Below are 23,807 nucleotides of genomic sequence, written 5' to 3'. Positions count from 1 at the left end.
ACAGAGACAGAGACAGAAATAGGGAAGGACAGAGACAGAGACAGGGAAGGACAGAGACAGAAACAGGGAAGGACAGAGACAGAAACAGGGAAGGACAGAGACAGAGACAGAAACAGGGGAGGACAGAGACAGAGACAGAGACAGAAACAGGGGAGGACAGAGACAGAAACAGGGAAGGACAGAGACAGAAACAGGGGAGGATAGAGACAGAAACAGGGAAGGACAGAGACAGAAACAGTGGAGGACAGAGACAGAGACAGAAATAGGGAAGGACAGATACAGAGACAGGGAAGGATAGAGACAGAAACAGAAACAGGGGAGGACAGAGACAGAGACAGAAACAGAAACAGGGGAGGACAGAGACAGAGACAGAGACAGAAACAGGGGAGGACAGAGACAGAGACAGAGACAGAAACAGGGGAGGACAGAGACAGAAACAGAAACAGGGAAGGACAGAGACAGAAACAGGGAAGGATAGAGACAGAAACAGGGGAGGACAGAGACAGAGACAGAAACAGGGGATGACAGAGACAGAAACAGGGAAGGACAGAGACAGAAACAGGGAAGGACAGAGATAGAAACAGGGAAGGACAGAGACAGAGACAGAAACAGGGGATGACAGAGACAGAAACAGGGAAGGACAGAGACAGAAACAGGAAAGGACAGAGACAGAAACAGGGAAGGACAGAGACAGAAACAGGGAAGGATAGAGACAAAAACAGAAACAGGGGAGGACAGAGACAGAGACAGTGAAGGATAGAGACAGAAACAAGGGAGTGCAGAGACAGAAACAGAAACAGGGGAGGATAGAGACAGAAAAAGGGAAGGATAGAGACAGAAACAGGGAAGGACAGAGACAGAAACAGGGGAGGACAGAGACAGAGACAGAAATAGGGAAGGACAGAGACAGGGAAGGACAGAGACATAAACAGAAACAGGGGAGGACAGAGACAGAGACAGAAATAGGGAAGGACAGAGACAGAGACAGAGACAGAAATAGAAACAGGGGAGGACAGAGACAGAAACAGAAACAGGGGAGGATAGAGACAGAAACAGGGAAGGATAGAGACAGAAACAGGGAAGGACAGAGACAGAAACAGGGGAGGACAGAGACAGAGACAGAAATAGGGAAGGACAGAGACAGGGAAGGACAGAGACAGAAACAGAAACAGGGGAGGACAGAGACAGAGACAGAAATAGGGAAGGACAGAGACAGAGACAGGGAAGGACAGAGACAGAAACAGGGAAGGACAGAGACAGAAACAGGGAAGGACAGAGACAGAGACAGAAACAGGGGAGGACAGAGACAGAGACAGGGGAGGATAGAGACAGAAACAGGGAAGGACAGAGACAGAAACAGGGAAGGACAGAGACAGAAACAGGGGAGGATAGAGACAGAAACAGGGAAGGACAGAGACAGAAACAGTGGAGGACAGAGACAGAGACAGAAATAGGGAAGGACAGATACAGAGACAGGGAAGGATAGAGACAGAAACAGAAACAGGGGAGGACAGACAGAGACAGAAACAGAAACAGGGGAGGACAGAGACAGAGACAGAGACAGAAACAGGGGAGGACAGAGACAGAGACAGAGACAGAAACAGGGGAGGACAGAGACAGAAACAGAAACAGGGAAGGACAGAGACAGAAACAGGGAAGGATAGAGACAGAAACAGGGGAGGACAGAGACAGAGACAGAAACAGGGGATGACAGAGACAGAAACAGGGAAGGACAGAGACAGAAACAGGGAAGGACAGAGATAGAAACAGGGAAGGACAGAGACAGAAACAGGGGATGACAGAGACAGAAACAGGGAAGGACAGAGACAGAAACAGGAAAGGACAGAGACAGAAACAGGGAAGGACAGAGACAGAAACAGGGAAGGATAGAGACAAAAACAGAAACAGGGGAGGACAGAGACAGAGACAGTGAAGGATAGAGACAGAAACAAGGGAGTACAGAGACAGAAACAGAAACAGGGGAGGATAGAGACAGAAAAAGGGAAGGATAGAGACAGAAACAGGGAAGGACAGAGACAGAAACAGGGGAGGACAGAGACAGAGACAGAAATAGGGAAGGACAGAGACAGGGAAGGACAGAGACATAAACAGAAACAGGGGAGGACAGAGACAGAGACAGAAATAGGGAAGGACAGAGACAGAGACAGGGAAGGACAGAGACAGAAACAGGGAAGGACAGAGACAGAAACAGGGAAGGACAGAGACAGAGACAGAAACAGGGGAGGACAGAGACAGAGACAGAGACAGAAACAGGGGAGGACAGAGACAGAAACAGGGGAGGATAGAGACAGAAACAGGGAAGGACAGAGACAGAAACAGTGGAGGACAGAGACAGAGACAGAAATAGGGAAGGACAGATACAGAGACAGGGAAGGATAGAGACAGAAACAGAAACAGGGGAGGACAGAGACAGAGACAGAAACAGAAACAGGGGAGGACAGAGACAGAGACAGAGACAGAAACAGAAACAGGGGAGGACAGAGATAGAGACAGAGACAGAGACAGAAACAGGGGAGGACAGAGACAGAGACAGAGACAGAGACAGAAACAGGGGAGGACAGAGACAGAAACAGAAACAGGGAAGGACAGAGACAGAAACAGGGAAGGATAGAGACAGAAACAGGGGAGGACAGAGACAGAGACAGAAACAGGGGAGGACAGAGACAGAGACAGAAATAGGGAAGGACAGAGACAGAGACAGGGAAGGACAGAGACAGAAACAGAAACAGGGGAGGACAGAGACAGAGACAGAAATAGGGAAGGACAGAGACAGGGAAGACCAGAGACAGAAACAGGGAAGGACAGAGACAGAAACAGGGGAGGACAGAGACAGAGACAGAAATAGGGAAGAACAGAGACAGAGACAGAGACAGAGACAGTGAAGGATAGAGACAGAAACAAGGGAGGACAGAGACAGAGACGGAAACAGGGGAGGATAGAGACAGAAACAGGGAAGGATAGAGACAGAAACAGGGGAGGACAGAGACAGAAACAGGGGAGGACAGAGACAGAGACAGAAACAGGGGAGGACAGAGACAGAGACAGAAATAGGGAAGGACAGAGACAGAGACAGGGAAGGACAGAGACAGAAACAGAAACAGGGGAGGACAGAGACAGAGACAGGGGAGGACAGAGACAGAAACAGGGGAGGACAGAGACAGAGACAGGGAAGGACAGAGACAGAAACAGGGAAGGACAGAGACAGAAACAGGGGAGGACAGAGACAGAGACAGAGACAGAAACAGAAACAGGGGAGGACAGAGGCAGAGACAGAGACAGAAACAGGGGAGGACAGAGACAGAAACAGAAACAGGGAAGGACAGAGACAGAAACAGGGAAGGATAGAGACAGAAACAGAAACAGGGGAGGACAGAGACAGAGACAGTGAAGGATAGAGACAGAAACAAGGGAGGACAGAGACAGAAACAGGGGAGGATAGAGACAGAAACAGGGAAGGATAGAGACAGAAACAGGGAAGGACAGAGACAGAAACAGGGGAGGACAGAGACAGAGACAGAAATAGGGAAGGACAGAGACAGAGACAGAGACAGTGAAGGATATATACAGAAACAAGGGAGGACAGAGACAGAGACAGAAACAGGGGAGGATAGAGACAGAAACAGGGGAGTACAGAGACAGAGACAGAAATAGGGAAGGACAGAGACAGAGACAGAGACAGTGAAGGATATAGACAGAAACAAGGGAGGACAGAGACAGAGACAGAAACAGGGGAGGATAGAGACAGAAACAGGGAAGGATAGAGACAGAAACAGGGGAGGACAGAGACAGAGACAGAAACAGGGGAGGACAGAGACAGAAACAGGGGAGGACAGAGACAGAAACAGGGGAGGACAGAGACAGAGACAGGGAAGGACAGAGACAGAAACAGGGAAGGACAGAGACAGAAACAGAAACAGGGGAGGACAGAGACAGAGACAGAGACAGAAATAGAAACAGGGGAGGACAGAGACAGAAACAGAAACAGGGGAGGACAGAGACATAAACAGAAACAGGGAAGGACAGAGACAGAAACAGGGAAGGATAGAGACAGAAACAGAAACAGGGGAGGACAGAGACAGAGACAGAAAAAGGGGAGGATAGAGACAGAAACAGGGGAGTACAGAGACAGAGACAGAAATAGGGAAGGACAGAGACAGAGACAGAGACAGTGAAGGATATAGACAGAAACAAGGGAGGACAGAGACAGAGACAGAAACAGGGGAGGATAGAGACAGAAACAGGGAAGGATAGAGACAGAAACAGGGGAGGACAGAGACAGAGACAGAAACAGGGGAGGACAGAGACAGAAACAGGGGAGGACAGAGACAGAAACAGGGGAGGACAGAGACAGAGACAGGGAAGGACAGAGACAGAAACAGGGAAGGACAGAGACAGAAACAGAAACAGGGGAGGACAGAGACAGAGACAGAGACAGAAATAGAAACAGGGGAGGACAGAGACAGAAACAGAAACAGGGGAGGACAGAGACAGAAACAGAAACAGGGAAGGACAGAGACAGAAACAGGGAAGGATAGAGACAGAAACAGAAACAGGGGAGGACAGAGACAGAGACAGAAACAGGGGAGGACAGAGACAGAGACAGAAACAGAAACAGGGGAGGACAGAAACAGAAACAGGGGAGGACAGAGACAGAAACAGAAACAGGGGAGGACAGAGACAGAGACAGAAACAGGGGAGGACAGAGACAGAAACAGGGAAGGACAGAGACAGAGACAGAAACAGGGGATGACAGAGACAGAAACAGGGAAGGACAGAGACAGAAACAGGGAAGGACAGAGACAGAAACAGGGAAGGACAGAGACAGAGACAGAAACAGGGGATGACAGAGACAGAAACAGGGAAGGACAGAGACAGAAACAGGAAAGGACAGAGACAGAAACAGGGAAGGACAGAGACAGAAACAGGGAAGGATAGAGACAAAAACAGAAACAGGGGAGGACAGAGACAGAGACAGTGAAGGATAGAGACAGAAACAAGGGAGGACAGAGACAGAAACAGAAACAGGGGAGGATAGAGACAGAAACAGGGAAGGATAGAGACAGAAACAGGGAAGGACAGAGACAGAAACAGGGGAGGACAGAGACAGAGACAGAAATAGGGAAGGACAGAGACAGAGACAGAGACAGAGACAGTGAAGGATTGAGACAGAAACAAGGGAGGACAGAGACAGATACAGAAACAGGGGAGGACAGAGACAGAAACAGGGGAGGACAGAGACAAAAACAGGGGAGGACAGAGACAGAGACAGGGAAGGACAGAGACAGAAACAGGGAAGGACAGAGACAGAAACAGAAACAGGGGAGGACAGAGACAGAGACAGAGACAGAAACAGAAACAGGGGAGGACAGAGACAGAGACAGAGACAGAAACAGGGGAGGACAGAGACAGAAACAGAAACATGGAAGGACAGAGACAGAAACAGGGAAGGATAGAGACAGAAACAGAAACAGGGGAGGACAGAGACAGAGACAGAAACAGGGGAGGACAGAGACAGAGACAGAAACAGAAACAGGGGAGGACAGAAACAGAAACAGGGGAGGACAGAGACAGAAACAGAAACAGGGGAGGACAGAGACAGAAACAGGGAAGGACAGAGACAGAGACAGAAACAGGGGATGACAGAGACAGAAACAGGGAAGGACAGAGACAGAAACAGGGAAGGACAGAGACAGAGACAGGGAAGGACAGAGACAGAGACAGAAACAGGGGATGACAGAGACAGAAACAGGGAAGGACAGAGACAGAAACAGGGAAGGACAGAGACAGAAACAGGGAAGGACAGAGACAGAGACAGGGAAGGACAGAGACAGAAACACGGAAGGACAGAGACAGAAACAGGGGAGGACAGAGACAGAGACAGAAACAGGGGAGGATAGAGACAGAAACAGGGGAGGACAGAGACAGAGACAGAAACAGGGGAGTGATGAGCTCTACAGCAGAGTCTCACAACTCAATCGCTGGTTGAAAACTGTTTTCTGCCCCTCCCAAAAGATAGAATTTGTAGATAATTGGCCCTCTTTCTGGGACTCACCCACAAACAGGACCAAGCCTGACCTGCTGACGGAGTGTGACGGACTCCATCCTAGCTGGAGGGGTGCTCTCATTTTATCTACCAACATAGACAGGGCTCTAACTCCTCTAGCTCCACAATGAAATAGGGTGCAGGCCAGACAGCAGGCTGTTAGCCAACCTGCCAGCATAGTGGAGTCTGCCACTAGCACAGTCAGTGTCAGCACAGTCAGTGTAGTCAGCTCAGCTATCACCATTGAGACCGTGTCAAAACTAAACATGGCGGTGTTCGCCTTAAAAATCTCACTAGGATAAAGACCACCTCCATTCCTGTCATTATTGAAAGAGATCATGATACCTCACATCTCAAAATAGGGCTCCTTAATGTTAGATCCCTTACTTCAAAGGCAATTATAGTCAATGAACTAATCACTGATCATAATCTTGATGTGATTGGCCTGACTGAAACATGGCTTAAGCCTGATGAATTTACTGTGTTAAATGAGGCCTCACCTCCTGGCTACACTAGTGACCATATCCCCCGAGCTACTGTTTACAGGCCTCCTGGGCCATATACAGCGTTCCTCACTGAGTTCCCTGAATTCCTGTCGGACCTTGTAGTCATAGCAGATAATATTCTAATCTTTGGTGACTTTAATATTCACATGGAAAAGTCCACAGACCCACTCCAAAAGGCTTTCGGAGCCATCATCGACTCAGTGGGTTTTGTCCAACATGTCTCTGGACCCACTCACTGTCACAGTCATACGCTGGACCTAGTTTTGTCCCATGGAATAAATGTTGTGGATCTTAATGTTTTTCCTCATAATCTTGGACTATCGGACCACCATTTTATTACGCTTGCAATTGCAACAAATAATCTGCTCAGACCCCAACCAAGGAACATCAAAAGTCGTGCTATAAATTCACAGACAACACAAAGATTCCTTGATGTCCTTCCAGATTCCCTCTGTCTACCCAAGGACACCAGAGGACAAAAATCTGTTAACCACCTAACTGAGGAACTCAATTTAACCTTGCACAATACCCTAGATGCAGTTGCACCCCTAAAAACTAAAAACATTTCTCATAAGAAACTAGCTCCCTGGTACACAGAAAATACCCGAGCTCTGAAGCAAGCTTCCAGAAAATTGGAACGGAAATGGCGCCACACCAAACTGGAAGTCTTCCGACTAGCTTGGAAAGACAGTACTGTGCAGTACCGAAGAGCCCTTACTGCTGCTCGATCATCCTATTTTTCTAACTTAATTGAGGAAAATAAGAACAATCCTAAATTCCTTTTTGATACTGTCGCAAAGCTAACTAAAAAACAGCATTCCTCAAGAGAGGATGACTTTCACTTTAGCAGTGATAAATTCCTGAACTTCTTTGAGGAAAACATTATGATTATTAGAAAGCAAATTACGGACTCCTCCTTAAATCTGCGTATTCCTTCAAAGCTCAGTTGTCCTGAGTCTGCACAACTCTGCCAGGACCTAGGATCAAGAGAGACACTCAAGTGTTTTAGTACTATATCTCTTGACACAATGATGAAAATAATCATGGCCTCTAAACCTTCAAGCTGCATACTGGACCCTATTCCAACTAAACTTCTGAAAGAGCTGCTTACTGTGCTTGGCCCTCCTATGTTGAACATAATAAACAGCTCTCTATCCACAGGATGTGTACCAAACTCACTAAAAGTGGCAGTAATAAAGCCTCTCTTGAAAAAGCCAAACCTTGATCCAGAAAATATAAAAAACTATCGGCCTATATCGAATCTTCCATTCCTCTCAAAAATTTTAGAAAAGGCTGTTGCGCAACAACTCACTGCCTTCCTGAAGACAAACAATGTATACGAAATGCTTCAGTCTGGTTTTAGACCCCATCATAGCACTGAGACGGCACTTGTGAAGGTGGTAAATGACATTTTAATGGCATCGGACCGAGGCTCTGCATCTGTCCTCGTGCTCCTAGACCTTAGTGCTGCTTTTGATACCATCGATCACCACATTCTTTTGGAGAGATTGGAAACCCAAATTGGTCTACACGGACAAGTTCTGGCCTGGTTTAGATCTTATCTGTCGGAAATATATCAGTTTGTCTCTGTGAATGGCTTGTCCTCTGACAAATCAACTGTAAATTTCGGTGTTCCTCAAGGTTCCGTTTTAGGACCACTATTGTTTTCACTATATATTTTACCTCTTGGGGATGTTATTCGAAAACATAATGTTAACTTTCACTGCTATGCGGATGACACACAGCTGTACATTTCAATGAAACATGGTGAAGCCCCAAAATTGCCCTTGCTAGAAGCATGTGTTTCAGACATAAGGAAGTGGATGGCTGCAAACGTTCTACTTTTAAACTCGGACAAAACAGAGATGCTTGTTCTAGGTCCCAAGAAACAAAGAGATCTTCTGTTGAATCTGACAATTAATCTTAATGGTTGTACAGTCGTCTCAAATAAAACTGTGAAGGACCTCGGCGTTACTCTGGACCCTGATCTCTCTTTTGAAAAACATATCAAGACCATTTCAAGGACAGCTATTTTCCATCTACGTAACATTGCAGAAACTTTCTGTCCAAAAATGATGCAGAAAAATTAATCCATGCTTTTGTCACTTCTAGGTTAGACTACTGCAATGCTCTACTTTCCGGCTACCCGGCTAGCACTAAATAAACTTCAGTTAGTGCTAAATACGGCTGCTAGAATCCTGACTAGAACCAAAAAAATGTATCATATTACTCCAGTGCTAGCCTCTCTACACTGGCTTCCTGTCAAAGCAAGGGCTGATTTCAAGGTTTTACTGCTAACCTACAAAGCATTACATGGGCTTGCTCCTACCTATCTCTCTGATTTGGTCCTGCCGTACATACCTACACGTACGCTACGGTCACAAGACGCAGGCCTCCTAATTGTCCCTAGAATTTCTAAGCAAACAGCTGGAGGCAGGGCTTTCTCCTATAGAGTTCCATTTTTATGGAACGGTCTGCCTACCCATGTCAGAGACGCAAACTCGGTCTCAACCTTTAAGTCTCTACTGAAGACTCATCTCTTCAGTGGGTCATATGATTGAGTGTAGTCTGGCCCAGGTGTCCTGTGTGAATCTAAGTGTGCGTTCTCTAATTCTCTCCTTCTCTCTTTCTTTCTCTCTCTCGGAGGACCTGAGCCCTAGGACCATGCCCCAGGACTACCTGACATGATGACTCCTTGCTGTCCCCAGTCCACCTGGCTGTGCTGCTGCTCCAGTTTCAACTGTTCTGCCTTATTATTATTCGACCATGCTGGTCATTTATGAACATTTGAACATCTTGGCCATGTTCTGTTATAATCTCCACCCAGCACAGCCAGAAGAGGACTGGCCATCCCACATATGCTCTCTCTAATTCTCTCTTTCTTTCTCTCTCTCGGAAGACCTGAGCCCTATGACCATGCCCCAGGAATACCTGACATGATGACTCCTTGCTGTCCCCAGTCCACCTGACTGTGCTGCTGCTCCAGTTTCAACTGTTCTGCCTTATTATTATTCGACCATGCTGGTCATTTATGAACATTTGAACATCTTGGCCATGTTCTGTTATAATCTCCACCCGGCACAGCCAGAAGAGGACTGGCCACCCCACATAGCCTGGTTCCTCTCTAGGTTTCTTCCTAGGTTTTGGCCTTTCTAGGGAGAAGCCGCCGTGCTTCTACACCTGCATTGCTTGCTGTTTCGGGTTTTAGGCTGGGTTTCTGTACAGCACTTTGAGATATCAGCTGATGTACGAAGGGCTATATAAATACATTTGATTTGATTTGATTTGATTTGAGTAGAGTCCCCTCAGAGTCACCCTACTTCAATGAAGAGAGTTTCTCCATTCTAGAGGGAGAAATTAGTCACTTTCATGCCCAAGGCAACATACTGGTCTGTGGAGACCTGAATGCTAGAACAGCAGAAGAACAAGACACTATTAACAGTCATGGGGATAAACATCTACTAGGAAGAAATAACCTTTCCCTCCCCATATACCCCCACAGAAACAACTATGATAAAGTGAAAAACAAAAATGGAGTACAGATCGTGAAGCTCTGTCGAACACTGGGTCTGTACATAGTCAACGGTAGGCTGAGAGGGAACTCTTTTGGTAGGTACACCTACAGCTCTGTCGAACACTGGGTCTGTACATAGTCAACGGTAGGCTGAGAGGGGACTCTTTTGGTAGGTACACCTACAGCTCTGTCGAACACTGGGTCTGTACATAGTCAACGGTAGGCTGAGAGGGGACTCTTTTGGTAGGTACACCTACAGCTCTGTCGAACACTGGGTCTGTACATAGTCAACGGTAGGCTGAGAGGGGACTCTTTTGGTAGGTACACCTACAGCTCTGTCGAACACTGGGTCTGTACATAGTCAACGGTAGGCTGAGAGGGGACTCTTTTGGTAGGTACACCTACAGCTCTGTCGAACACTGGGTCTGTACATAGTCAACGGTAGGCTGAGAGGGGACTCTTTTGGTAGGTACACCTACAGCTCTGTCGAACACTGGGTCTGTACATAGTCAACGGTAGGCTGAGAGGGGACTCTTTTGGTAGGTACCCCTACAGCTCTGTCGAACACTGGGTCTGTACATAGTCAACGGTAGGCTGAGAGGGGACTCTTTTGGTAGGTACACCTACAGCTCTGTCGAACACTGGGTCTGTACATAGTCAACGGTAGGCTGAGAGGGGACTCTTTTGGTAGGTACACCTACAGCTCTGTCGAACACTGGGTCTGTACATAGTCAACGGTAGGCTGAGAGGGGACTCTTTTGGTAGGTACACCTACAGCTCTGTCGAACACTGGGTCTGTACATAGTCAACGGTAGGCTGAGAGGGGACTCTTTTGGTAGGTACCCCTACAGCTCTGTCGAACACTGGGTCTGTACATAGTCAACGGTAGGCTGAGAGGGGACTCTTTTGGTAGGTACCCCTACAGCTCTGTCGAACACTGGGTCTGTACATAGTCAACGGTAGGCTGAGAGGGGACTCTTGGTAGGTACACCTACAGCTCTGTCGAACACTGGGTCTGTACATAGTCAACGGTAGGCTGAGAGGGGACTCTTGGTAGGTACACCTACAGCTCATCCCTTGGCAGCAGCACTGTAGACTACTTCCTCACCGACCTAAACCCAGAGTCTCTCAGAGCCTTCACAGTCAGCCCACTAACACCTCTCTCTCAGACCACAGTAAAATCACAGTTTATCTGAGAAGAGCAGAACCCAACCATGAAGCATCACGGCCCAATAAATGACATGGTACAAAACAGGCCTATGTGCAAACAGAGTGAGTGCAAACAGTACAGAAATCTACCAAAAACAATCTCTCCTGGACAACTTTTTAGCCTTAACATTCTCCTTCAGCAATGAAGGTGTAAATTTGGCTGTTTGGAACATAAACTTTATATGTGACAAATTAGCCTCCTTGGCTAATTTAAAGAAGCATAAGAGCAAACCAGAAATAACAGATAATGAAAAATGGTTTGATAATGATTGCAAAAATCTAAGAAAGTCATTGAGAAATGTATCTAATCAAAACACAGAGAAGCAGACAACAAAAATATAGGCCTTCAATATGGGGAAACACTGAAGCAATACAAACACACCCTGAGAACAAAAAAGGAACAGCACATTAGAAATCAGCTGGATGGAATTGAGGAATCCATAGAATCAAACCACTTCTGGGAGAAATGGAATAAATTAAACAAACCTCATCATGAGGAATTGGCTATCCAAAATGGGGATATGTGGAGAAATCATTTTGCAAACCTCTACAGTAATATAACAAAGAGCCCAGAACAAAAAATATATACAAGAAAAATTACAAATCCCTGAATCAGCAGTCAAAGACTATCAGAGTCCTGAGGATACCCCAATTACAGAAGAATAATTATTGGAAAAACTATGCACTCTCCAACCCAAAAAAGGCCTGTGGTGCTGATGGTATTTTAAATGAAATGATCAAATATACAGACCACAAATTCAAATTGGCTATACTCAAACTCTTCAACATTATCCTCACTGCAGGTATTTTCCCCGATATTTGGAACCTGGGATTGATCACACCAATCTATAAAAATGGCGAGAAATTTGACCCAAATAATTACAGAGGAATTTGCGTTAACAGCAACTTGGGGAAAGTTTTCTGGAGTATTATAAATAGCAGACATTTCCTTGATGATGACAAATATAAATTCTATTTGGAAACAGTTCTATTAGAACACACCAAAAACTACACATATCTAGGACTAAATATCAGCATCACAGGTAGCTTTCACATGGCTGTAAATGAGCTGAGAGACAAAACAAGAAGAGCATTCTATGCCATTAAAAGGAACATGAAAATCGAAATTCCAATTAGAATCTGGCTCAAAAATGTTGGGGTCCAGTCTCTAATAATGAATTTACCAACTGGGACAAACATCCAATCGAAATACTGCATGCAGAGTTTTGCAAGACTGTATTGCAAGTGCAAAGAAAAACTCCAAATAACACATGTAGAGCAGAATTGGGCCAATACCCCCTCCTCATTCGAATAGAAAAAAGAGCCATCAAATTTCACAACCATCTAAAAACAAGTGACCCCAAAACATTCCATCACACAGCTCTACAATGTCAAGAGATGAAACAATAGAAGAGTCCCCTCAGCCAGCCAGTTCTGAGGCTCAGTTCACCAACCCAAACCAACCCCATAGACAAAACAAGAAAAATATATCACCTATTGGAAAGACACCACAAAAAATCTAAGAAAACTTCAATGTTATTTGGTTCTAAACAGACAGTACATGGTGGAAGACTTTCTGACCACTGTGACTGATAGAAAACTGAGGAAAACATTGACTAGGTACAGACTCAGTGAGCACAGTCTGGCTATAGAGACCGGTCGTCACACACAAATCTGGCTGCCCAGAGAGGACAGGCTGTGCTTACTCTGCTCCAGGGGAGAGGTAGAGACAGAGCTGCATTTCCTATTACACAGTGACAAATACTCAGACCTAAGAGAATATTTCTTTCCCAAAATTATAATTCAATACATAGAATTTGAAACTATAAAAGATGAAGAAAAAAATCGAATATTTATTGGGTGAAAAGCCAAAATGTGCAGTTTTGGCAGCCAAATATGTGTCCTCCTGCCACAACCTGAGGGACAACCAGTGAAAAGTGCAAAGTAATGTCCATAATATTATTATTGCTGTTGGTCCCACCATTTATTTATATACAAATATATTTATTTTATTTTTATTTTTCAAATGTATCATTTGACAATGTAAGTAATAATGAACGCCATGTCAATAAAGTCAATTGAATTTAATTGAATTGAGTGGGAGAGAGAGAGAGAGAGAGAGAGAGAGAGAGAGAGAGTAGGAGAGAGAACGAGCGAGAGAGAGAGAGAGTAGGAGAGAGAACGAGCGAGAGAGAGTAAGAGAGAGAGAGTAGGAGAGAGAGAGAGAGAGAGAGCGAGCGAGAGAGAGTAATAGAGAGAGAGAGTAGGAGAGAGAGAGAGAGAGAGAGAGAGAAAGAGAGAGTAGGAGAGAGAGTGAGCGAGAGAGAGTAAGAGAGAGAGAGTAGGAGAGAGAGAGAGAGAGAGAGAGAGTAAGAGAGAGAGAGAGAGAGCGAGAGAGAAAGAGAGAGAGAGAGAGAGGAGAGAGAGATGCAGAGAGAGTAGGAGAGAGAGCGAGCGAAAGAGAGTAAGAGAGAGAGAGAGTAGGAGAGAGAGAGAGAGAGAGAGAGAGAGTAGGAGAGAGAGAGAGAGAGAGAGAGAGAGTAGGAGAGAGAGCGAGCAAAAGAGAGTAAGAGAGAGAGAGAGTAGGAGAGAGAGAGAGAGAGAGAGAGATGCAGAGAGAGTAGGAGAGAGAGCGAGCGAAAGAGAGTGAGAGAGAGAGTAGGAGAGAGAGAGAGAGAGAGAGAGAGAGTAGGAGAGAGAGAGAGAGTAGGAGAGAGAGAGAGAGAGAGCGAGAGAGAAAGAGAGAGAGAGAAGGAGAGAGAGATGCAGAGAGAGTAGGAGAGAGAGCGAGCGAAAGAGAGTAAGAGAGAGAGAGAGTAGGAGAGAGAGAGAGAGAGAGAGAGAGAGTAGGAGAGCGAGAGAGCGAGAGAGAGAGTTAGAGATCTTCTGCACAGATTCTGTCAGACCTGGGCCCTGACAGTAAATCTCAGTAAGACCAAAATAATGGTGTTCCAAAAAAGGTCCAGTCGCCAGGACCACAAATATAAATTCCATCTAGGCACCATTGCCCTAGGGCACACGAAAAACTATACATACCTTGGCCTAAACATCAGCACCACAGGTAACTTCCACAAAGCTTTGAACGATCTGAGAGACAAGGCAAGAAGGGCATTCTATGACATCAAAAGGAACATAAAATCCAACATACTAATTAGGATCTGGCTAAAAATACTTGAATCAGTCATAGAGCCCATTACCCTTTATGGTTGTGAGGTCTGGGATCCGCTCACCAACCAAGACTTCACAAAATGGGACAAACACCAAATTGAGACTGCATGCAGAATTCTGCAAAAATATCCTCGGTGTACAACGTAGAACACCAAATAATGCATGCAGAGCAGAATTAGGCCGATACCCACTAATTATCAAAATCCAGAAAAGAGCCGTTAAAACTTGTTGGGGATAGGGGGCAGTATTTTCACTTTGGATGAATTGCGTGCCCATAGTGAACTGCATCAAACTCTGTCCTAGATTGCTAATATATGCATATTATTATTACTATTGGATAGAAAACACTCGGAAGTTTCTAAAACTGTTTGAATTATGTCTGTGAGTATAACAGAACTCATAGGGCAGGCAATCTTCCAAACAGGAAGTGAAATGTGGGTCTAATTTTAAGTCATCGCCTCTTCACTTCCAAACAAGATATGGATCTGTTAGCACTTCCTACGCCTTCCCCTAGATGTCCTAATTCAGTAGAACGTGGAATGGAGCCTCTGGTGTGAACTTTGACCGAATGGGAGGGGAATGAGTCACTGGCCTGGCAGAATGCAATTTCCCTGATGCGCATTTGTCTGTTAATATCACCATCGTTCCATTTGGCTGCAGATGTAAACGTAAACGACTGATTATCTACTTAGTTTGACCAGTTTATTCGACCTGGAATATATATTTTTGAACTTTTCGTCCGAGTTCGCCTGGACCAGCGTCAGCTTTTGAGCATGTGAGCTGAAAGTGGTAGCAAATGCAGCTAATTGGACACTAGTAATGGACATTATGGAACAAAACAACGATTTATTGTGGAACTAGGACTTCTTGCACGGCCTTCTGATGAAGATATTCAAAGGTAAGTGAATATTTCTAGTGTTTTTTGTAGCTTCTGTTGACGCCAAAATGGCGGGTATTTCTTTGGGTTCTGAGCGCAGTTCTCAGATTATTATTATTTTTTTAATCTGACATAGCGGTTGCAGAGAGGATACGTTTATCTTTAATTCTGTGAATAACACTTGCATCTTTTATCAATATTAATTGAGTATTTCTGCAAAATCACCGGATGTTTTGGAATCAAAACATTACTGCACGTAACATGCCAATGTAAACTGAGATGTTTTATTCATATATATGCACATTATCGAACAAAACACAAATAGATGTATAACATGATGTCCTATGAGTGTCATCTGATGGAGATAATCAAAGGTTAGTGATTCATTTTGTCTATATTTCTGCTTTTGTGACTGTGAAAAATGGCTTTGTGTCTTTTTGAATTTGGTGGTCATCTAACATAAATATATGTTGTGTTTTCGCTGTAAAACATTTTAAAAATATGACACGGTGGGTAGATTAACAAGATGTTTATCTTTCATTTGCTGTATTGGACTTGTTAATGTGTGAAAGTTAAATATTTCTAAAGAATATTTTTTTCGGCCGAATTGGAGGGGGTGTTCCCTTTAGGGAACTCCTTGTGTCCCCTAGCCCCAACAGGTTTTAACAAAGCCATCACCTACAGAGAGATGAACCTGGAGAAGAGTCCCCTAAGCAAGCTGGTCCTGGGGCTCTGTTCACAAACACAAACACAAACACATCCCACAGAGCCCCAGGACAGCAGCACAATTAGACCCAACCAAATCATGAGAAAACTAAAAGATAATTACTTGACACATTGGAAAGAATTAACAAAAAAACAGAGCAAACTAGAATGCTATTTGGCCCTAAACAGAGATTACACAGTGGCAGAATACCTGACCACTATGACTGACCCAAACATAAGGAAAGTTTTGACTCTGTACAGACTCAGTGAGTATAGCCTTGCTATTGAGAAAGGCCACCGTAGGCAGACCTGGCTCTCAAGAGAAAACAGGCTATGTGCACACTGCCCACAAAATGAGGTGGAAACTGAGCTGCACTTCCTAACCTCCTGCCCACTGTATGACCATATTAGAGAGACATATTTCTCTCAGATAACACAGATCCACAAAGAATTCGAAAACAAATCCAATTTTGATCAACTCCCATATCTCCTGGGTGAAATTCCACAGTGTGCCATCACAGCAGCAATATTTGTGACCTGTTGCCACGAGAAAAGGGCAACCAGTGAAGAACAAACACCATTGTAAATACAACCCATATTTATGCTTATTTATTTTCCCTTGTGTACTTTAACCATTTGTACATCGTTGCAACACTGTATGTATACGTAATATGACATTTGTAATGTATTTATTGTTTTGAAACTTCTGTATGTGTAATGTTTACTGTTAATTTTTATTGTTTATTTCACTTTTGTATATTATCTACCCCACTTGCTTTGGCAATGTTAACACATGTTTCCCATGCCAATAAAGCCCCTTGAATTGAATTGAATTGAGAGAGAGTAAGAGAGAGAGAGTAGGAGAGAGAGAGTAGGAAAGAGAGAGAGAAAGAGTATAGAGAGAGAATGTGGGAGAGAGAGAGAGAGAGAAAGGGAGAGTGTGGTGTTTGTGTGTGTGTGTGTGTGTGTGTGTGTGTGTGTGTGTGTGTGTGTGTGTGTGTGTGTGTGTGTGTGTGTGTGTGTGTGTGTGTGTGTGTGTGTGTGTGTGTGTGTGTGTGTGTGTGTGTGCGCCTCACCTGTGGAGCAGCAGACATAAACTCTCAATCTGAGGCAGCTGCGACCGTGGTGATGAGTGGGTGTAGCTGTTAACACACAAACATTTAATAAACCAGAAAGATTCAAACAAGCTACCAGCGTGCACACATGATGATGTCATTTAGGACACCACTAGAACTGACACAGTAGTACTCCTCACCCATGGTATGTGGTAGTATTGTACTGTAGCAATAGTATAGTAGTATTATTATATTAGTAGTAATATAGTAATAATACCAAGACACACAAATGTGTATTTCATAGTGGTATATGATAGTTGAATAGAAGTTGTATATTAAAGTACTGGCAATATCTATACTCACAGACATATTTATACTCCTGGCCCACGTGGTAGTAGTATGATAGTAGTATAGTAGTATACTCACAGATGTAGTAATACTCCTGGCCCACGTGGTAGTAGTATGATTGTAGTATAGCAGTATACTCACAGATATAGTAATACCCATGACCCACGTGGTAGTAGTATGATATTAGTATAGTAGTATATACTCAAAGATATAGTAATACCCATAACCCACGTGGTAGTAGTATGATAGTAGTATAGTAGTATACTCACAGATATAGTAATATGCCTGGCCTGTGTGGTAGTGGTAGTAATATGAGAGAAGTATAGTATAGTAGTATACTCACAGATGTAGTAATACTCCTGGCCCACGTGGTAGTAGTATGATAGTAGTATAGTATAGTAGTATACTCCCAGATGTAGTAAGAGTCCTGGCCCGCGTGGTAGTAGTATGATAGTAGTATAGTAGTATACTCACAGATGTAGTAATACTCCTGACCCACGTGGTAGTGGTAGTAATTTGATTTGATTTGATTTGATGATGGTAGTATAGTAGTATACTCACAGATGTAGTAATACTCCTGGCCCACGTGGTAGTGGTAGTAGTATAGTAGCATACTCACAGATGTAGTAATACTCCTGACCCACGTGGAACTCGTAGCCCAGGGAGAAGGCGCTGTAGCGCTGGAACTTCTCTGAGAATTTGATTGGTGCGTGGGGGCGGTTACACTCCCACCTCTTGAAGCCCAGCTGGGGGTCACAGGTCCTGTAACCACGGTAGCTGACCATGTAGAGGATGTACTGCTCCCCGGTGCCCACCACGCGCTGGCTGTCATTGTAGTGGGGACAGTAGATGTCCAGGTAGTCGTTCACATTCACCTGCACCGTGTAGCCCTCCCTACGCAGACTGGAGAGACACAGCAGAGGAGAGGTGGGACGTTAGGAGCAATCATCTAATCAATTAATCAGTATGTAAATCTATATATCAACCAACCAATCAATCATTAAATGAACCAGCTGATTAAACAACCAATCAACCAATCAGCCAACCGATCATTCAATTAACCAATCAATTAATCAGTATGTGTATCTCCCCAAGCTGACTCTGGGCAGGGCTGTCACTGCAGGATTCTGTTGTCAAGTCAGAGTCAAGGGAAGTGTCATGTTTATAACCAGAGACACACTCTTCACTCTCTATCCTCATAACCAATCATTCCCTGTTACACACAGTCCTGCCTGCTGACCAATCACAACCTGTTACAGAGTCCTGCCTCCTGACCAATCACAACCTGTTAACCTGTTTTGGGTAGGGGGCAGCATTTTCACTTTTGGATAAATAGCATGACCAAACTGAACTGCCTCCTACTCTGTCCCAGATCCTAATATATGCATATTATATTTGGTATTGGATAGAAAACACTCTGAAGTTTCTAAAACTGTTTGAATCATGTCTGTGAGTATAACAGAACTTATTTAGCAGGCGAAACCCCGAGGACAAACCATTTCCTGCAGTTCCTACCGCTTCCACTGGATGTCACCAGTTTGTATAAATTGGTTGAGGTTTTTCCTCTGTGTAATGAAGAAGTACCATAGCTCAGAACGAACGTCACTTCATGTGTACCTTTTGATAGAGGCACGTAACCAGAAAATTAGTCAGTTTGTTTTGCTCCTGTATTGAACACAGATCATCTCGTCTTCAATTTGATCGATTATATACGTTTAGAAATACCTAAAGTTGTATTACAAAAGTAGTTTGAAATGTTTTGGCAAAGTTTACAGGTAACTTTTGAGATATTTTGTAGCGACGTTGCGTAAGTTGGAAGCTGTGTTTCTGGATCAAACGCGCCAAATAAATGGACATTTCGGATATATATCGACGGAGTTAATCAAACAAAAGGACCATGTGTGATGTTTATGGGACATATAGGAGTGCCAACAAAAGAAGCTTGTCAAAGGTAAGGCATGATTTATATTTGTATTTCTGCATCGTGTCGCGCCTGCAAGGTTGAAATATGCTACTCTCATTGTTTACTGTTGTTCTATTATCAGATAATAGCATCTTATTATTTTGCCGAAAAGCCTTTTTGAAATCTGACATGTTGGCTGGATTCACAACGAGTGTAGCGTTAATTTGCTATCTTGCATGTGTAATTTAATGAAAGTTTGATTTTTATAGAAATGTATTTGAATTTGGAGCTGTGCATTTTCCCTGGCTATTGGCCATGTGGGACGCAAGCGTCCCGCCTACCCCAGAGAGGTTAAACAGTCCTGCCTCCTGACCAATCACACCCTGTTAAACAGTCCTACCTCCTGACCAATCACACCCTGTTAAACAGTCATGCCTCTTGACCAATCCCACCCTGTTAAACAGTCCTGCCTCCTGACCGAGAGATCTCAGGCGTGTGTGTGTGTTCACTACAAGTGATAGTGTGACTGACAGTTTTTTTGCTTGAGTTTGTGTCTCTGTTGTTGTCCCCTGATTGCAGATAAGTGCATCTACAGCATACAGGATGCAAAGAGTGTGTGTGTAGAGTGAGGGAGAGAGAGTATGTGTAGGGAGAGAGGGAGAGAGAGAGGGAGAGAGAGAGTGTGTGGAGAGAGAGGGAGGTTAGAGAGAGTGTGGAGAGGGAGTTAGAGTGTGTGGAGAGAGCATGTGGAGAGAGAGGGAGAGGCAGAGAGAGAGTGTGGAGAGAGAGGGAGGTTAGAGAGAGAGTGTGGAGAGGGAGTAAGTGTGTGGAGAGAGAGGGAGAGAGAGAGAGTGTGGAGAGGGAGTTAGAGTGTGAGGAGAGAGGGAGAGAGAGAGAGAGAGGGGGAGAGAGAGAGGGAGAGAGAGAGAGGGAGAGGGAGAGAGTGTGGAGAGGGAGTAAGAGTGTGTGGAGAGAGAGAGAGGTTAGAGAGAGAGTGTGTGGAGAGAGAGGGAGGAGAGAGAGAGAGGATAGAGAGAGAGAGAGTGTTGAGAGAGAAATAGAGAGAGACTGTGTTGCCTAGAGCACACAAAAACTAGACACACCTTGGCCTAAACATCAGCACCACAGGTAACTTCCACAAAGCTGTGAACGATCTGAGAGACAAGCCAAGAAGGACCTTTTACGCCATCAAAAGGAACGTACAATTCGACATACCCAATGAGGATCTGGCTAAAAAAAACTGCCCTTTATGGTTGTGAAGTCTGGGGTCTGCTCACCAACCAAGAATTCACAAAATGGGACAAATATCAAACTGAGACTCTGCATGCAGAATTCTGCAAAAATGTACAATGTAAAACATCAAATAATGCATACAGAGAAGAATAAGGCCGACAACCGCTAATTATCAAAATCCAGGAAAGAGCCGTTAAATTCTACAACCACCTAAAAAGAAGCGATTCCCAAACCTTCCACAACAAAGCCATCACCTACAGAGAGATGAGCCTGGAGAAGAGTCCCCTAAGCAAGCTGGTACTGGGACTCTGTTCACAAACACAAACACACCCCACAGAGCCCCAGGACAGCAGCACAATTAGACCCAACCAAATCATGAGAAAACAAAAAGATAATTACTTGATACAATGGAAAGATTTAACAAAAAAACAGAGCAAACTAGAATGCTATTTGGCCCTAAACAGAGAGTACACAGTGGCAGAATACCTGACCACTGTGACAGACCCAAACTTAAGGAAAGCTTTGACTATGTACAGACTCAGTGAGCATAGCCTTGCTATTGAGAAAGGCCGCCGTAGGCAGACATGGCTCTCAAGAGAAGACAGGCTATGTGCTCACTGCCCACAAAATGAGGTGGAAACTGAGCTGCACTTCCTAACCTCCTGCCCAATGTATGACCATATTAGAGAGACATATTTCCCTCAGATTACACAGATCCACAAATAATTCAAAAACAAACCTAATTTTGATAAACTCCCATATCTACTGGGTGAAATTCCACAGTGTGCCATCACAGCAGCAAGATGTGTGACCTGTTGCCACGAGAAAAGGGCAACCAGTGAAGAACAAACACCATTACACCATTGTAAATACAACCCTAACCCTACAAACCTATATTTGTTTATTTATTTTCCCTTTTGTACTTTAACCATTTGCATATAATATATATACAATATGACATTTGAAATATATTCATTCTTCTGTGAGTGTAATGTTCACTGTTCATTTTTATTGTTTATTTCACGTTTGTTTATTATCTACTTCACTTGCTTTGGCAATGTTAACACATGTTTCCCATGCCAGTAAAGCCCTGAAATTAAAAGTGAAATTGAATTAAGTGTGTGAAGGGAGAGGTATTAAATTGATTATGAATTGAATTGAGTGTGTGAAGGGAGAGGTATTAAATTGATTATGAATTGAATTAAGTGTGTGAAGGGAGAGGTATTAAATTGATTATGAATTTAATTAAGGGTGTGACGGGAGAGGTATTAAATTGATTATGAATTGAATTGAGTGTGTGAAGGGAGAGGTATTAAATTGATTATGAATTGAATTAAGTGTGTGAAGGGAGAGGTATTAAATTGATTATGAATTGAATTAAGTGTGTGAAGGGAGAGGTATTAAATTGATTATGAATTGAATTGAGTGTGTGAAGGGAGAGGTATTAAATTGATTATGAATTGAATTAAGTGTGTGAAGGGAGAGGTATTAAATTGATTATGAATTTAATTGAGTGTGTGTAGAGAGAGGTATTGAATTGATGTTGAATTGAATTGGGTGTGTGTAGAGAGATTGAGGTACAGAGAGAGTGTGTGAGGAGAGAGAGGTATTGAAGAGGAACAGAGCCAGACTCAAGGACCCCAGGGTCACAAACTAGCTTTCAGAGTGTCAGAGGAGCTCTGGACCCTACACACACACACACACACACACACACCACACACACACACACACACACACACACACACACACACACACACACACACACACACACACACACACACAGTGTCAGAGGAGCTCTGGACCCCACACACACACACACCACTCGCCCCTATATACCCACAGCTCGTATATCAACGTTAACACAACGTCGCACACACATCACATGTCAACGTTCAAGCGACGTCCCCCAAGCTCATATATCAGCATCACCCCTAAAAAGACTCTGGCTGACAGGGAGAGGTGGGCCGTGTGTGTGTGTGTGTGTGTGTGTGTGTGTGTGTGTGTGTGTGTGTGTGTGTGTGTGTGTGTGTGTGTGTGTGTGTGTGTGTGTGTGTGTGACAGGAGGAGATGGATTCTTCCCTGACATGAAAAGCTCTTATTTTTCTCCTCAGCTCAAAAACAAGCCCCTCCCTGTCTGTGTGACTGAGAGAAGCTGCACAGTTCTAAATCATCACCATCACACACACACACACACACACACACACACACACACACACACACACACACACACAGAGAAACACACACACACAGAGAAACACACACACACAGAAACACACACACACAGAGAAACACACACACAGAGAACACACGCACACACACACAGAAACCCACACACACAGAGAAACACACACACACACACACACACACACACACACACACACACACACACACACACACACACACACACACACTCACACACACACACACACACACCGAACACATAAAGACCATATGAATTCACAAGGGGGCAGCAGAGTGACACTGCAATCGCCAGCTCCCCTCTGGCTCTCTCCTCCTTCTCTCCATCTCGCTTCTATTTCACCTCTCTCCATTACTCTCCCCTCCTTCTCTCCATTACTCTCCCCTCCTTCTCTCCATTACTCTCCCCTCCATTACTCTCCCCTCCATCTCTCTCTCTTTCTCTACATCACTCTCCCCTCCATCTCTCTCTCTCCACCACTCTCCCCTCCATCTCTCTCTCCATCACTCTCTCCTCCTTCTCTCCATCTCTCCATTACTCTCCCCTCCTTCTCTCCATTACCCTCCCCTCCTTCTCTCCATTACTCTCCCCTCCATCTCTCTCTCTCTCCATTACTCTCCCCTCCACCTCTCTCTCTCCGTTACTCTCCCCTCCTTCTCTCCGTCTCGCTTCTATTTCACCTCTCTCCACCACTCTACCCTCCATCTCTCTCTCTCTCTCCATCACTCTCCCCTCCATCTCTCTCGCTCCACCACTCTCCCCTCCTTCTCTCATCTCGCTTCTATTTCACCTCTCTCCATCACTCTCCCCTCCATCTTTCTCTTTCTCCATCACTCTCGACCTCCTTCTCTCCATCTCGCTTCTATTTCACATCTCTTCATCACTCTCCCCTCCATCTCTCTCTCTCTCTCTCTCTCCCATCACTCTCCCCTCCTTCTCTCCATCTCGCTTCTATTTCACCTCTCTCCATCACTCTCTCTCTCTCTCTCTCTCCCATCACTCTCCCCTCCTTCTCTCCATCTCGC

The 23,807-nt window shown here is 44.6% G+C and overlaps 1 protein-coding gene across 1 annotated transcript in view; it reads right to left on the bottom strand.

Moving 5' to 3' along the window:
- The window catches only part of LOC110513974 (ephrin-A3-like), a 145,151-nt gene that overhangs the window by 27,769 nt on the left and 93,575 nt on the right, over positions 1 to 23,807 (bottom strand). Inside the window, exons 2-3 of the mRNA XM_036967633.1 lie at positions 18,066 to 18,349; positions 17,120 to 17,185 (exon numbers count right to left, since the gene is read on the bottom strand). Of these exons, the coding sequence (XP_036823528.1) occupies positions 17,120 to 17,185; positions 18,066 to 18,349 (350 nt within the window). The remainder of the gene's footprint in view (positions 1 to 17,119; positions 17,186 to 18,065; positions 18,350 to 23,807) is intronic.

This window comes from Oncorhynchus mykiss, chromosome 3 (genome assembly GCF_013265735.2).
Source record: "Oncorhynchus mykiss isolate Arlee chromosome 3, USDA_OmykA_1.1, whole genome shotgun sequence".
Classification (NCBI taxonomy): domain Eukaryota; kingdom Metazoa; phylum Chordata; class Actinopteri; order Salmoniformes; family Salmonidae; genus Oncorhynchus; species Oncorhynchus mykiss.
Note: the sequence above shows the minus strand (reverse complement) of the source record. Positions and strands in the feature narration are given on the sequence as shown.